The sequence below is a fragment of the Euprymna scolopes genome, chromosome 15 (assembly GCF_053919585.1).
Source record: "Euprymna scolopes isolate OS-2025 chromosome 15, ASM5391958v1, whole genome shotgun sequence".
Lineage (NCBI taxonomy): Eukaryota > Metazoa > Mollusca > Cephalopoda > Sepiida > Sepiolidae > Euprymna > Euprymna scolopes.
Window position 1 is genome coordinate 93,422,078 of NC_136496.1, and position 18,033 is coordinate 93,440,110.

At 22.7% G+C, this 18,033-nt stretch overlaps 1 protein-coding gene across 21 annotated transcripts in view; it reads left to right on the forward strand.

Moving 5' to 3' along the window:
• LOC145293993 (uncharacterized) overlaps nucleotides 1-18,033 on the forward strand; it is a 151,425-nt gene that overhangs the window by 47,587 nt on the left and 85,805 nt on the right. For 13 of the 21 annotated variants that reach the window (XM_080140886.1, XM_080140894.1, XM_080140906.1 and 10 more), the window contains 3 exons: nucleotides 5,351-5,452; nucleotides 7,554-7,655; nucleotides 8,354-8,455. In XM_080140886.1, coding sequence (XP_079997012.1) covers nucleotides 5,351-5,452; nucleotides 7,554-7,655; nucleotides 8,354-8,455 — 306 coding nt within the window. The remainder of the gene's footprint in view (nucleotides 1-5,350; nucleotides 5,453-7,553; nucleotides 7,656-8,353; nucleotides 8,456-18,033) is intronic. The other 8 variants (XM_080140889.1, XM_080140896.1, XM_080140890.1 and 5 more) reach the window with 4 other exon arrangements.

The following is an 18,033-nucleotide window of genomic DNA, read 5'->3' on the forward strand; positions in this document are numbered from 1 at the left end:
CCGAAGTAGTTTATGACAAGGAGCAAAGTTAGTAATCATTACCTGAATGAGGTTAGTCCCGGAAATTGCCGGAGTAGTAAAATAAAATACACGATAATAGTAATAGAATAATATAATAATATAACAATATAATAATAAAATAATATAATAATAAAATAATATAATAATATAAAAATATCATAACATAGCAATACAATAATGTAATAATATAACGTTATAACTATATAACAATAAAATAATATAATAATATAACAAAAAAATAATATAATAATATACTAATATATCAATAAAACATTATAATAATATAATAACATAGAAATACTCTAATGTAATAATATAATAATATACAAATAAAATAATGTAATAGTATATTATTATATAAATAAAATAATGTAATTATATGAGAATATATAATTATATAACAATATAACATTAAAATAAGATAATAATATTATAATATGATAATATAACAAAACATATAATAATATCATAATATATTACTTTAACAATATAATAATTAGAATCTAATAATATAAAAATATAATAATACAACAATAAAACAATGTAAAATATACTAATATGACAATGAAATAATATAATAATATAATAATATAACAATGAAATAATACAATAATATAGTAAGATAATATTGAAAAAATGTAATAACATAATAATATAATAATACAAATATATTACAATAAAATAATATAACAACATAATGATATAATAATACACTAGTCTAACAATATAATATTAAAATATTATACTAATATAATAATATAATAATATAACAATAAATTATTATAATAACATTATAAATAATATGAACATATAATATAACAATATAACAATATAACAATATAACAATAAAATACTATAATCACATAATAATACAACAATATAATATTGTAACAATATAACTATGAAATAATAAAATAACATAATAATATAAGAATATAACAATATAACAAGTAAAAAATATAATAACCTAATAATATAATAATATAACAATATGACAATGACATAATATAAGAACACCTTAATATAATAATATAATAATAGAATAATATAATAACTGCAAGCGCCGGCTGAAGATCGTCCTGGAAATGTCAACGACAAGAAAAAGAAAGTTGATCTACGTACTTGAAAGATAACAATGTTAAGTAACAAAATTAATTTATTAATTAACGTACACAAAACATGAATGAAACTGTGTTAATTAATCAAAAATAAAAATTAAATAAACTTGTAATAAACGATGGTAAGTAATTACAACTCAAATCAAATAAACTTGTTTGAAACGATTGTAATTAATAAAACAGGAATAAAATAAAATTGCTTAAAACATTTGTAATTCATTAAAACAAAAATTACATAAACTTGTTTGAAATAATGGAAAATAATTTTAAAAAATATAATAAACAGGTTTGAACCATGAAAATGAATTTAAACTAAAATTCAATAAACATGTTTGAAACGATGACAATTAATTAAAACACAAATTAAATTAACTTGTTTGACACGATGAAAATTAATTAAAACAAAAATTAAAAAACTTGTTCGAAATGATGATAATAATAAAAAAAAACATTAAATGAACTTGTTTTAAATGATGATAATTAATTAAGACAAAAATTAAATAAACTTATTGTAAATGATGATAATTAATTAAAACAAAAATTAAATTAACTTGTTTTAAATGATGATAATTAATAAAAACCAAAAATTAAATAAACTTGTTTTAAATGATGATAATTAATTAAAACAAAAATTAAATAAATTTGTTTAAAACGATGGTAATTAATTAAAACAAAATGAAAGAAACTTGGTGTAAACGATGATTATTAATTGAAACAAAAATTCAATAATTTGCTTGAAACGATTATAATTAATTAAAACAAAAATTGAATAAAAGTGTTTGAAACGATTTTAATTACTCAACAAAATTAAATACAAGTGTTTGAAACGATGATAATTAATTAAAACAAAAATTAAATAAACTTGTTTGAAACAAGTTTAATAATTTCAAACAAAAATTTAATATAATTGTTTGAAACTATTATAATGAAAACAAATTTAAATTAATAAGTTTGAAACGATGATAATTAATTGATCTAATTTTTGTAAACGATGATAATTAATTAAAACAATAGTTAAACTTGTTTGAAACGATGTTAATCAATGAAAGTAAAAATTAAATAAACATCTTTAAAGCGATGATAATTAAAACAAAAAAAAAATTAAATAAACTTGTTTGAAACGATTTTAATCATCTAAAACAAAAAGTAAATAAGCTTGTATGTAACGATGATTATTAATAAACAAAAATTAAATAAACTTGGTTGAAACGATGATAATTAATTTAAACACAAATTAAGGAAACTTGTTTGAAACGATGATTTTTTATTAAAACAAAAATCATAAAATTTGTTTTTAACGGTGATAATTAATAATAAAAAAAAAGGTAATAAACATGTTTGAAACGTGTTTAACAAATTAAAACAAAAACTAATAAACGTGTCTGAACTTGTCTGAAACGATGATAATTAATTAAAACAAAAATGTAATAAACTTGTTTGAAACGATGGTAATCAATTAAAACAAAAATGAAATAATCTTGTTTGAAACGATGATAATTAATTCAAACAAAAATTAATAAACTTATTTTAAACGATGATAATTAATTCAAACAAATATTAAATAAACTTGTTTGAAACGATCTAAATCAATTAAAATGAAAATTAAATAAACTTTGATAATTAATTAAAACAAAAATAAAATGAACACCTTTGAAACCATGATAATTAATTAAAACAAAAATTTAATATAAGTGTTTGAAACGATGATAATTGATTGAAACAAAAATTAAATAAACTTGTTTTAAATGATGATAATTTATTAAAACTAAAATTAAATAAACTTGTTTTAAACGATGATAATCAATTAAAAAAAAATCAAATACATTTGTTTGGAAGATAGTAATTAATTAAAACAAAATTAAAGAAACTTGTTTGAAATGATTCTTATTAATTTAAACAAAAATTAAATAAATTGTTTGAAACGATCTTAATTAATTGAACAAAAATTAAATAGAAGTGTTTGAAAGGATAATAATTAATCGAAACAAAAATAAAATAAAAGTGTTTGAAACGATGATAATAATAACAAAAAATTAAATAAACTTGCTTGAAACAAGTTTAATACATGCAAACAAAAATTAAAAATAATTATTTGAAACGATGATAATTAAAACATATATAAATAAATTACTTTGAAACGATGATAATTAATTAAAACAAAAATTACACTAATTGTTTTAAACAATGATAATTAATTAAAACAACATTTAAGTAAACTTTTTGAAACGATGTTTATCAATTAAAGAAAACATTAAATAATTTGAAACGATGATAATTAATACAAACAAAAAATAAATAAACTTGTTTTAAACGATTTTAATCAATTAAAAAAATAAAAAATAAACTTGTATGAAACGATGGTAATTAATTAAAACAAAAATTAAATACACTTGTTTTAAACGATGATAAATGAGTAAAACAAAAATTTTATAAAATTGTTTGAAACGATGATTATTAATTAAAATACAAATTTTAAAATTTGTTTGAAACGATGATAAATAATTAAGAAAGATTTAATAAACTTGTTTGAAACGTTGTTACCCAATTAAAACAAAAATTAAATAAACGTGTTTTAAACGATGAAAATTAATTAAAACAGAAATTAAATAAACTTGTTTGAAACTATGTCAGTCAATTAAAACTAACATTATAAAAACTTTTCAAAAACGATGATCATTAATTAAGACAAAAATAAAATAAACTATTTAGAAACGATGATAATTATTGAAAACAAATATTAAATAAACTTGTTTGAAACTATGTTAATCATTTAAAACAAAAATTAACTAAACTGTTTTGAAACGATGATAATTAATTAAATCAAAAAGTAAATAAACTTGTATTAAACGATGGTAATTAATTCAAACAAAAATTAAATAAACATGTTTGAAACGATGATAATTAATTAAAACAAAAATTAAATAAACTTGTTTGAAACGATGGTAATTAATTAAAACATAAATTAAATAAACTTATTTGAAACGATGATAATTAATACAAACAAAAATTAAATAAACTTGTTTTAAACGATTTTAATTAATTTAAACAAACAAATAAATAAAGTTGTATGAAACGATGAATATTAATAAAAACGAAGATTTAATAAACTTGTTTGAAAGGATGATATTAATTTAAAAAAAAATGAACTTGTTTGAAACGATGATTATTAATTAAAGCAAAAATTTTGAAATTTGTTTAAAACGATGATAATTAATTAAAAAGATTTAACAAAAACTTGTTTGAAACGTTGTAAACCAATTAAAACAAAAATTAAATAAACTTATTTGAAACGATGATAATTAATTAAAACAAAAATAAAATAAACATGTTCGAAACTATGACAATAAATTAAAACAAAACTTAAGATGATTGTTTTAAACGATGATAATAAATTAAAACGAAAATTAAATAAACTTGGTTGATACGATGTTAATCAATTAAAACAAAAATTAAATAAACTTGTTTGAAACGATGATAATTAATTAAAAAAATGTAATATAATTGTTTTTAACGATTATAATTAATGAAAACAAAAATTAAATAAACATGTTTGAAACGATGATAATTAATTTAAACAAAAATGTAATATAATTGTTTGAAACGATGATAATTAATTAAAACAAAAATTAAATAAACTTGTTCGAAACGATGATAATTAATTAAAACAAAAATCAAATAAACTTGTTTGAAACGATGGTAATTAATTAAGACAAAAATTAAATAATGTTGTTTGGGAGGATGTAATTAATTAAAACAAAATAATAGAATTTTTTTTTAAACGATGATAATTAATTAAAACAAAAATTAAATAAACTTGTTTGAAACGATGGTAATTTATTAAAACAAAAAATCAATACACCTCCGATATTTATCATCTGATAATTAGATCAGGTCTTAATCCGGATGTTTGTCTGAGTCTCCCAGATGAGGCTGTCTGAAGATATTGGTTATACTTAAACAAAATGCTCTAAACATTGATGCTTTTTGTTATTCTAAGGATGAGGAAACGCGACCTTCTTCTAATATTCCAAGTTATTAATTAATATTTAAGTAAGATTTTTTGCGGGGATGGGGATGGAGACAATTGTAATAAAAATAAAACTGGTCATCCCCAGAATCTTAATAAAACTAGGTGTTATTCCGGATGTTTGTACTGTGTGTCCCAAAATAGTTCGGCTAGTTCACTTTGTTTGCTATTCTATTTTTTCAAGGAGTTCAATATTTAATGAATGAAAATAGACTAGAAACTCAACGTGTCTTATCTGGGAATGATGAGGAAGAACCAGAACCTGAACCTGCTTCTAGTCTTCCAGGTAAGTTAATGTTTATGATTTTTTTTTCTTTTGTAAGGGACGATTAAATTTAATAAAAGTAAACAGGTTGATCTCCAGAGTTTTCACGCCATAAAAATACCGTTATATTCAACATAGGTCGCTTATGTCAACGAATACTTAAATTTAAAGGAGATAACCGGCACATAAATAGAAAAATAAGCATATTTTCACGTGATAATTAATCACAACAAAAAATGTTATAAACTTGTTTGAAACGATGATAATTAATTAAAGCAGAAATTAAATAACTTGTTTGAAACGATGTTAATCAATTAAAACAAAAATTAAATGAACTTGTTTGAGACGATGATAATTACGTAAAACAAAAATTAAATAAACTTGTTTGAAACGATGATAATTAATTAAAACCAAAATTAATCAAACTTATTTGAAACGATGATAATTAATTAAAACCAAAATTAAATAAACTTGTTTGAAACGATAATAATTATTTAAAAAAAAAATTAAATACACTTGTTTGAAATTATGATAATTCATTAAAACAAAAATAAAATAAACTTGTGTGAAACGATAGTAATTCATTTAAAAAATTAAATAAGTTTCTTTGAAACGAGTAAATATACTTGTTTGAATACATGGTAATTAATTAAAACAAAAATTTAACAAACTCATTTGAAACGATGATAATTAATTAAAACAAAAATTAAATAAACTTGTTTTAAACGATGATAATTAATTAAAACAAAAATTTTCTGTTATTGTTTGAAACGATGATAATTAATCAAAGACGAAATTTAATAACTTGTTTGGAACGATGTTTATCAATTAAAACAAAAATTAAATAAACTTGTTTGAAACGATGATAATTACGTAAAACAAAAATTTAATACACTTGTTTGAAACGATGATAATTAATTAAAACAAAAATTAAATAAACTTGTTCGAAACGATGATAATTAATTAAAACAAACATGTTATATAATTGTTTGAAACAATGATAATTAATTAAAACAAAAATTAAATAAACTTGTTTGAAACGATGATTATTAAATAAAACAAAAATTAAATAAACTTCTTCGAAACGATGATAATTAAAACAAACTTAAATAAACTTGTTTGAAACGATGATAATTAGTTAAAACATAAATTAAATAATTGTTTGAAACGATGATAATTTATCAAAACTAAAATTAAATAAACTTGTTTGAAACGATTATAATTAATTAAAACAAAAATTAAATAAACTTGTTTGAAACGATGATAATTAGTTAAAAGAAAAATTAAATGAACTTGTTCGAAACGATGATAATTAATTCAAACAAAAAATCCATACACCTCCGATATTTATCATCTACTAATTAGATTATTTCTTAAGTCGGATGATAATTAATTAAAAAAAACATTAAACAGACTTATTTGAAACGATGATTATTAATTAAAACAAAAATTAAATACACTTTTCGAAACGATGATAATAAATTAAAACAAAACTTAAACAAACTTATTTGAAACGATGATAATTAATTGAAACAAAAATTAAATAAACTTGTTTTAAACGATGGTAATTAATTCAAACAAAAATTAAATAAACTTGTTTGAAACGATGATAATTAATTAAAACAAAAATTAAATGAACTTATTTGAAACGATGATAATTAATTCAAACAAATATTAAATAAACTTGTTTGAAACGATGATAATTAATTAAAACAAAAATTAAACAAACTTATTTGAAACGATGATAATTAATTCAAACAAAAATCCATACACCTCCGATATTTATCATCTGATAATTAGATTATATCTTAATTCGGATGTTTTCTGGTTCTCCCAGATGAGGCTGTCTGAAGATATCGGTTTCCTTAAACAAAATGCTCTTAACATTGATGCTTTTTGTTATTCTAAGGATGAGGAAACCCGACCTGCTTCTAATATTCCAAGTTAATTATTAATATTTAAATAAGATTTTTTGCTGGGATGGGGATGGAAACAATTGTAATAAAAATAAAACTGGTTATCCCCAGAATCTTCATTAAAATAGTTGTTAATCCAGATGTTTGTACTGCGTGTCCGAAAATAGTTCGACTGGTTCTCTTTGTTTGCTATTCTATTTTTCGAGGAGTTCAATATTTAATGAATGAAAATGGACTAGAAACTCAACGTGTCTTATCTGGTAAGGATGAGGTAGAATCCGAACCTGAACCTGCATCTAGTATTCCAGGTAAGATAATGTTTATGAAGTTTTTTTTCTACTGTTAGGGGAAGGTTAATTTAAATGAAAATAAAAATATTGAATTCCGGAGTTTTCATGCCATTAAAATACCGTTATATTCAACATAGGTCGTTTATGTCAACGAATACTTAAATTTAAAGGAGATAACCAGCATAGAAATAGAAAAATAAGCATATTTTTCAAGTTATAATTTGGGACGCTGAAAAAATCAGTAGAGCAATGAAAAAATATAAAATGAAAAAAAAAATGATTACAGGATTACTGTAGCCGCGTCCCGGAAATTGCCGAAGAAGTTTACGAAAAGGAGCAATGTTGGCGATCATTAGCTGAATTAGGTTAGCCTCGGAAATTGCCGGAGCAATATAATAAAATACACGAAAATAATAATATAATAATATAACAATAAAATAACATAATAATATAATAATATAACAAAATACACCTAACATTGATGCTTTTTCTTATTCTAAGGATGAGGAAACCCGATCTGTTTCTAATATTCCAAGTTATTAATTAATATTTAAAATAAGATTTTTGCGGGGTGGGGATGGAAACAATTTCAATAAAAATAAAACTGGTCATTCTCAGAATCTTCCTAAAACTAGGTGTTAATCCAGATGTTTGTACTGCGTGTCAAAATATAGTTCGACTGGTTCACTTTGATTTTTGTTCTATTTTTTTTCGAGGAGTTCAATATTTAATGAATGAAAATGGACTTGAAACTCAACGTCGCTCATCTGGGAATGATGAGGAAGAACCAGAACCTGAACCTGCTTCTACTATTCCAGGTAAGTTAATGTTTATGAAAAAAAATTTTCTTTTGTTAGGGGAGGGTTAATTTTAATAAATGAAAACATATTGGTCTCCGGAGTTTTCATGCCATTAAAATACCTTTATATTCAACATAGATCGCTTATGTCAACGAATACTTAAATTTAAAGGAGATAACCAGCATAGAAATGGAAAAATAAGCATATTTTTCAAGTTATAATTTGGGACGCTGAAATAATCAGTAGAAAAAATATAAAATGAAAAAAAAAAATGATTACAGGATTACTGCAGCCGAGTCCCGGGCATTGTCGAAGCAGTTTACGAAAAGGAGCAAAGTTAGCGATCATTACCTGAATTAGGTTAGTCCGGGAAATCGCCGAAGAAGTCAAATAAATTACACGAAAATAATTGTATAATAATACAAACATAAGATAATATAATAATATAATAATATAACAATATAACAATAAAATAATATAATAATATATCAAAAAAATAATATAATAATATGAATATAAAAAATATAATAATATAATAGTATAACTATAAAATAATATAATAATATAATGATATAATAACATAGCAATACAAAAATATAATAATATAATAATATAACAATTTAACAATGAAATAATATAATAATATAAAAATATCATAATATACCAATATAATAATGTAATAATATAATAATAATATAACAATATAACAATAAAATAAGAAAATATAATAATATAATAACATAAAAAATAGTATAATAATATGATGATATATTAATATAACAATGTAATTGTATTAGAATATAATAATATGATAATAAAAAATATAATAATATAACAATAAAAAATATAGTATTATAATAATATAACAATCAAATTAGTATAATAATATAATAATATAACAATAAAATAATAGAATAAGATAATAAGATGATAAAAACATGTAATAATATAATAATATAAAAATATAAATATATTACAATAAAATAATATCACAACATAATCATATAATAATATAATAATACCAAGTATAACAATATAACAATAAAACATTATACTAATATAAAATATTATAATATGACAATAAATTAATATAATAACATAATAATATAAACGTATAACATAATAATATTACAATATGAAAATAAAATTATATAATAACATAATAATATAATAATATAATATTATAAAAATATAACAATAAAATAATAAAATAAAATAAAATATAATAATATAATAATACAATAATATGACATTAGAACAAGTAAAAGACATAATAACATAATAATATAATAATATAACAATATGACAATAAAACATTTAATAACACATTAATATAATACTATAATAATACCATAATATAATACCTTCAAGCGTCGGGTGAAGATCGTCCTGGAAATGTCAACAACAAGAAAAAAACAAGTTAATCAACGTAGTTGAAAGATAACAATGTTAAGTACCCAAATTAATTTATTAATTAATGTACACAAAACATGAATGAAACTATGTTAATAAATAAACAACAATAATTAAATAAACTTCTTTGAAACGATGGTAAGTAATTAAAACAAAAATTAAATAAACTTGTTTGACACGATTGTAATTAATTAAAACAAAAATTAAATAAACTCGTTTGAAACAATTGTAATTAATTAAAAGAAAATTTTAATAACTTCTTTGAGACGATGGTAATTAATTAAAAAATGAAATAAACTGGGTGGAAACAATGGAAATGAATTAAAACTAAATAAACTTGTTTGAAAAGATAGTAATTCATTAAACAAAATTAAATAAATGTGTTTGAAATGATGGTAATTAATTAAAACAAAAATTAAACAAACTTGTTTGAAACGATGATAATTAATTAAATAAATTAAATAAACTTGTTTTTAACGCTGATAATTAATTAAAATAAAAATTAAATAAACTTGTTTGAAAAGATAGTAATTCATTATACAAAATTAAATAAACGTGTTTGAAATGATGGTAATTAATTAAAACAAACATTAAACAAACTTGTTTGAAACGATGATAATTAATTGAATAAATTAAATAAACTTGTTTTTAACGCTGATAATTAATTAAAATAAAAATTAAATAAACTTGTTTGAAAAGATAGTAATTCATTGTACAAAATTAAATAAACGTGTTTGAAATGATGGTAATTAATTAAAACAAGAATTAAATAAACTTGTTTGAAACGATGATAATTAATTAAATAAATTAAATAAACTTGTTTTTAACGCTGATAATTAATTAAAATAAAAATTAAATAAACTTGTTTGAAACAATGATAATTAATTGAAACAAAAATTAAATAAACTTCTTAGAAACGATGATAATTAATTAAAATATAATAATACAAAAAGATAACAATAAAATAATATAATAGTATAATAATATAACAATAAAATAATATAATCATATATTATAACAATGAAATAATATAATAATATAATAATATAATAAAATAATATAATAATATAATAACATAACAATATAATAATGTAATAATATAATAATATCATAATATAACAATATAATAATGTAACAATATAATAATATAATAATATAACAAGGTAACAATAAAATAAGGTAATAATATAATAATATAATAATATTACAAAAAATAATATAATAATAGCATAATATAATAATATAACAATATAATTATATAAGAATATAATAATATAACAATATAAAAATATAATAATATAACAATAAAATGATACAATAATATAATAATATAACGATAAAATAATATAATCTATATATATAAATGTAATTTTTGGTGCGTTTATAATATATAGAACCATATTTCTACATTACCAATTTAATTGAAATTTTCAGAAAATCTATTTTTAAAGTCCAAGAATATTTGCATGTTATTAAAATAATTTAACATTGCGAATTATAAAAATATTAAATTATAAATGAAAATATTTTTCGTAACTGCGAGATTGTCCCCATTTCATTTCCGGTAGAAATGAGCCTTTCACTTATTGAGATAAGTATTATTTGTATTAATTTTTATGATACTCACGCAGCGAGTGATCCGTGCTGAAATAATAATGTTATTATTTTAAAAGCCATTCTTAACATGGGGAGGGGAGGGTGTTTTGTACCTATTCTGTACTTTAACCTTACAATTGAATAAAAAAAACATATCGTTAAACTTTAATTAACCGTGGAAATACGATTTAAAAAATAGCGTGTCACTCTCTACATTTTTTCCTTTTAAAGAGTAAAACTTTTCTTATTCATGAAAAGAGTTAAGCCTACGTAAATAAATAAATAAATAAATGTTTGTACACGTGACAAATTATTAATAAATGGTTTAGTTACTTTTTTTTTTAAATTATTTATGAAAAGAGTTAACGTAAATAATCTTTGTAAAAGTAAGTGCGAAAGTACCGTAGTTGTACTCCCATGCGTAATTTCTTTACTTATAGGTTTTTGGATTTTTTTTTCACTGGATTATTATTTATTGGATACTAATTAAACAGATTATTAAAAATTTTTTTTAAAGAAATCATTATTTCGACATTTGAAAGTGGTGCTCACTTTTTAGTTACAACGTTCTGATAAATCAGTCACCCATTTTGTAAGCAATAAAAACGCGGTATACCAAAACCATAGAAAGTAAAAATAATATGAGTCTCTACCGTATTTGTAAGTCAGAAATATATTTGTTTCTCAGAGAAAAAAAAATAGATTGAACATGACTTTGTTATTGTTTTTATGAAAATAAATGTTTCGAGTTTAAAAAAATTTTTTTTTTTTTTTACTTATTTAGCTAAAAGTCAGTTTGTGGGTGTTTTTTTATTTTAAATAATTTGTTTTTATGAAAGGTGAGGGGTTTTTTTTCAAAACTTTTGGTTTTTTAAAAATTTTTTAAGTATTATAAATTTCACTAACATGCTAGAGAAATGTTGATGCTAATGCAGAGAGTGATCCGCGCTATTATTTAAATCGTATTTCCACGTTTAATTAAAGTTTTATGATATGCTTTTTTTATTCAATTGTAAGGTTTAAGTACAGAATAGGTACAAAATACCCTCCCCTCCCCATGTTAAGAATGGCTTTTAAAATAATAACATTATTATTTCAGCACGGATCACTCTCTGCATGAGTACCGAAATGTTTAATAATTTGGTATTTTTTTAGATTTGGTCCACCTCCACAATTTCTTTTAAATGACGACATTTATAGGATTTCGAGTATGCTGAATACGGAAATCGCATTGAAATTTTGCGGAAATCAGTAGTTATCAAGATATAAAAAGTTATATTATGCATTGTATTCTTTGGTGGCCATCTTTTTACGCGCGCACGCGCCATAAACAAATGCACGCGCGTAAAAAAGATGGCCGCCAAAGATTACAATGCATAATACAACTTTTTATATCTTGATAACTATTTATTTCTGCAAATTTTTAAATGCGATTTTCGTATTCAGCATAGTCGAAAACCATTACAAGTCCTCATTTAAAAGAAAATTGAGGAGGTGGACCTAATCTAAAAATTTACCAATAATTTTCCATCCCGTACGCCTCCCGATACATTGCTTCGTCAACATGCGACCATTTTATATCTCCCGAAGTCACTTCCGTATTTAGCAAAAAAAAAAAAAAATGGGTGACCGATTTACCAGAACGTGGTAACTAAAACGTGAGTACCCCTTTCAAATGTTGAAATATTTTTTTTTTTTTTCAATTTTTTTTCATAATCTGGTTAGTGTTCAATCAATAATAATTCAGTGAAAAAATTTTAAAAAACCTATCAGTATAGAAATTCACATGGGGGTGATGGTTGTATAACTCCGCCACGTAAGTAAATAAATAAAAAATGTTACGTGCACATGCGTTAGTCTTGACTAGGGGGGGGACTAAGGGAACGACCATTAAATAATTCTGCGGGTCGCCATGGAAATCAACGCCCAATGAGTACCAAAATAGTTTCCATGATATGAAGAAATTTTTTTTCGAAAAGTGGGTGATCACTTTTCCATGTAAATTTAACTTAAAATGAGCACCCACCTTCTGGCCACATCACCAATCACATCGATCTTTCCAAATCTCAGTACCCTATATATCAAATTTTGAATCTCTAGGCTTAAAATTGACAGAGTTATTGCGTAGGGAAATGTACACACACACACACGTTCACTTATATATATATATATATATATATATATATATATATATATATATATATATATATATATATATATATATATATTCATTATTTCGTTACTAGATAATTCTAGTTAAATTATTTCTAATAATTCAATCGTTATTTCCAATGGAGCATTGAATTAAATAATTTATTTATTTTCGACAGGAAAAGAGCTATACTACTACTACTACTACTACTACTACTACTACTACTACTACTACTACTACTACTACTACTCTTAATAATAATAATAATAATAATAATAATAATAATAATAATAATAATAATAATATAGTTTGCTTAATTTTTAACCAAGAACAAATTTCCCAGCACCATATATTTTTTTATTAAAATAATACGGGTTACGATCGTTTCAATTATTTTAATAGTTCAATCATATCTGAAAGCAAAATAACAATACAGAAAAAGTTAAACATACTTAAATCATTCTTCAGTCCGTTTCTAAGTTGGTATCTTCTTCAGAGCAGATTATTACAAGATCCGTTCGTAAGTTACATTTATGTAACTATTGAATATTATCCCGTATTTTACGTTTAAGATTTACATCCTAATCATTACTATTATCATAGTGTATCAATGTTTTGACAAGTCTTACTTTAGCTTTTTAAATAATTATTTTATTATTATTTGCCTTAATAATTATTTTTAAATGTTAGTGTAACATTAACTAAGTTTTACTTCATTTCTAATTAATACTTAATGTAGATAACTCATAAAAACTTAAATAAAATTTTACAAATTGTAATTGTCTTTGGCGATGACGGAGTAAACCAAGTAATCTTTCTATTACTTTTATTTTTATTATTTTGATGTTCTTGTGCTATATTAAATTTCATTATTAAAATAAAACACCTTTTTAAACATTATACTATCTATTAAATATCTTTAGTTGAAGTTTGAACTCGATAAAGTCGGAAATTTAATAGAATAGGAGGATATTATTTTGGGTGTACAAAGTCTTACCCTTATATTAGAAACTGTTCTTTTAGTATATAGATAGATATTATTAATATATAATTAAAAATATCTCTTTATATATAAAACTCAGTATATGTGTGCTGTGGATACGCATTTGAATGTTGTGTGTCGCCTATAGAAGGAAAGTGTTTCAAAGCTGCATTAAAAATCTAAAAGTGTATTCTCATGTAAAATGTAACGAGTATAACAATATTAGGAGGCAAAACATGAGATTGCCAGTAAAAACAAAAAGGTAATAACGTGTCATGAACTTGGTTCGTTCGTAATTATTAGTCCAAATAACCACTGAATGGATGGCTTCCACATTTTGGTATATGTTTACTGTACCCATGCGTGTTTCTATATATCTCTTTTTAATTATAACATTATACTTAATTTTTCTATAATAAATAGGTGGTTTTCTTTGTACGGATGGACCACTTTTTTTTATTTGGGGACAATTATTTCACACCGCGTGCCATCACGTGACATCACTAAACGGAACTTTTATATACTAAATTGATTTCGTTTAAAAATGGAATTATTTCTCTTTCGTTAATATATATATATATATATTTAATATTTTGTGTTTTATATATATAAAGTACAATTGTTGAATGTTATTCTCTTGATTATATTTGTTTGGGAGAAGCACAATAAAAAAAAAGATTAAAACGGAGCGAAATTTAAATTTCCATTTTTACAACAATCCAGCGCGTACATCGCAAGTTTTATCGTAAGTTAACGAGCAACCCATAAAAATCTGGTAACTGAGTGTCAAATCTGCTTAAAATATTGTAAAAAAAAAAAAAACTCTCCCTACTGACAATACTGGCAATAATTTGGTTCCGTTCTTCCCTTGAGTGTTCTAATAAGAGGGATTTATTTACTAGGATCTGTATTAGAAGCTGAGCAAAATTATTTAATTGTTGAATTTTTTTGAATTTTGGTTAAATTTGGTACTTTGCAATCGCTAAAAGCCCACACAAAAATTGAACAAAAGATAAAATTAAGAAGAATGGCACTCATGCAGAATTTACCCCCCCCCACACACACACACACCGGATTCCAATTAGTTTAGGGTTCGACCGGTCATCGTGGTGACCGAATTCCGCCGAGCGTTGTCCAAATAATTTTCACTTTTACAAATATTTTTAACAAATAAATGTTATCAAAGTCAAGATACCGAGAGATTGTCAGTAAATGGCTTAGTTATTTTTTTCGTTTTTTACCCATCCGCAAATGCTATTAAAAAAAGTCGATAAAAGTCGTCATTTAAAAAAAAATTTAAAACCAAATGTCTGTAAAAGTGCGGCATTATTAATAAATGTTTAGTAATTTTTCTTTTAATATTCATAAAGAGTAAAACTTTTTCAAAATAAATAATGTGACAAATAATCGTTGAGTTACTACGACAACGTCAGTAAATAAAAAAAGTGTTACGTGCGCTTGCGTCAGAAAGGGAGCGATGCGTGTTTTTTATGCTGGTATGGAACTCAACGCCCAAGGAGTACCAAATTCTGTTTTGAAAAAGAAACGTTTACTACTAACTTTCTTTAAAAAAAAGTGCAAGTTTTCCTGAAAAAAAAAACTTTCACCCAACAATTTATGGCAAAAATAGCGACCCATAAAAATCTGGGGTGCTTCTACACTTTATTGCCGAAATTGGAAACGCCATTTTTTTCACGCACTTGCTATCAAAATCTAGGGGAGACATCATTATATGGCCGAACGATTGCTCCCGGAAAGGTAAAGAATAGATTTACCAAAATTAACATTTATTACTTCCGGAAACTTGGTAAACCGATATTACTGGAGAAAATGAATCTTGACAATTCAAAAAAAATGTTTAAAATTATTTATTTGTTCGAAAAAAACAAAAACAAAACAAAACAAAAAACTATTTTATAAAAGTCCAATGTTGCTTTAAAAGTAAATAAAGAAAGTGAAAGAGAACATATATCCGTAATTGTTTAATTGGAAACGTTTCGATTTAATTGATGAGAACGGGAAAGTTTTTCATGGAACAATTTTTTTTTATTATTAAAAACAGAAAATTGAAATGACATATTCATAATAGTTTAACCTGGGAGAGCGCCATTTGAAAACCAAAACAAAGCCAAAACATTTATTAGTTTCTTTTTGTTTATTTTTTCGTTTGTGTTTTTTTTTTCGAACAAATAAATAATTTTAAATATTTTTTTGAATTGTCAAGATTCATTTTATCCAGTCCAGGGAGTAATAAATGTTAATTTTGGTAAATTTATTTAGTTTAATTTATCGTTTCCGGAAGTAATACATGTAAATTTTGGTAAATTTATTCTTTCCCTTTCCGGAAGCAATCGTTCGGCCAGATGTCTTCCCTAGATTTGGATAGCAAGTGCGTGAAAACAAAATGGCGTCTCCAATTTCGGCAATAAAGTGTAGAAGCACCAAATCTGCTAGCTGAGTGACAAATCTGCTTTAAATATTGAAAAAAAGAAAGAAAAAAAAAGAATAGAACCTCAAGATGTATCAGAAATTTGGAGGAATTTGTGACACCCCTAACAGAAAACTGCGAATAAAATATAAAAACTCGTAATTTCTCTTTTTTGTTTATTTTCTATATGGAATATACTTTCAAAATAAACTATTAAAGTTGTTTAAAAAAATAATAGAAATATTATTTATTTAACAAACAAACAGTGTTTACAAAATGTTTACAAAATGCCGGCGTGCCTTCATGCAGCCATTTTTTTACGTAATAAAATCAATAGAATTTTACGAGTTAAATATTTTTCAATTTTTAAACTTTAAAAATCTATCAAAATTTTTCTATTGGTTCAATTTTTACGATATTTTCAGGGTCAATGTGAAATTTTATGCTCTTTCCAATAAACCAAATATAATATTTTAGACAAACGTTTTTTTTTCAAATTCACATCCGCATTTTGAAATGTTTATTAACATTTAAATAATTAATTTATGTGTCAAAGTTTTATATATCACAAATTGAAGATCAATAAAGAAAATATTCCAATTTAAAACAAAAAAGAATAGTTTTTGGAAATTTACCTGTAAAGTCCAAAGTGTAAAGCCCTTCTTTTTTTTTAAACACGTTTTTTTTAAGTAAAGCGCATGTTATGCTTACATCGTTAAGTAAATACCAGACGCTGACGGCAAATCTTTCTATCTCATTGAATGTTTTCTTTTTTTAGATATTAAAAAAAATTAGTCGATGAAGAAGTATTAAAATATATCAATCAAAAACTCGTATATTTCATTAAAAGAATTTTTTAAAAATCGATGAAGCGGATTTTTTGTTCTAGGGGAAAAAAACTTATAAGTGAATGTGCATTTCATTTTTTAACTACGGAGGATGAAAAATTCTAATTTTGGTTAACACACACAATAAAAAAGAGACATTATTTATGTCCTTGGACGAAACCATACTTCATAAATTTC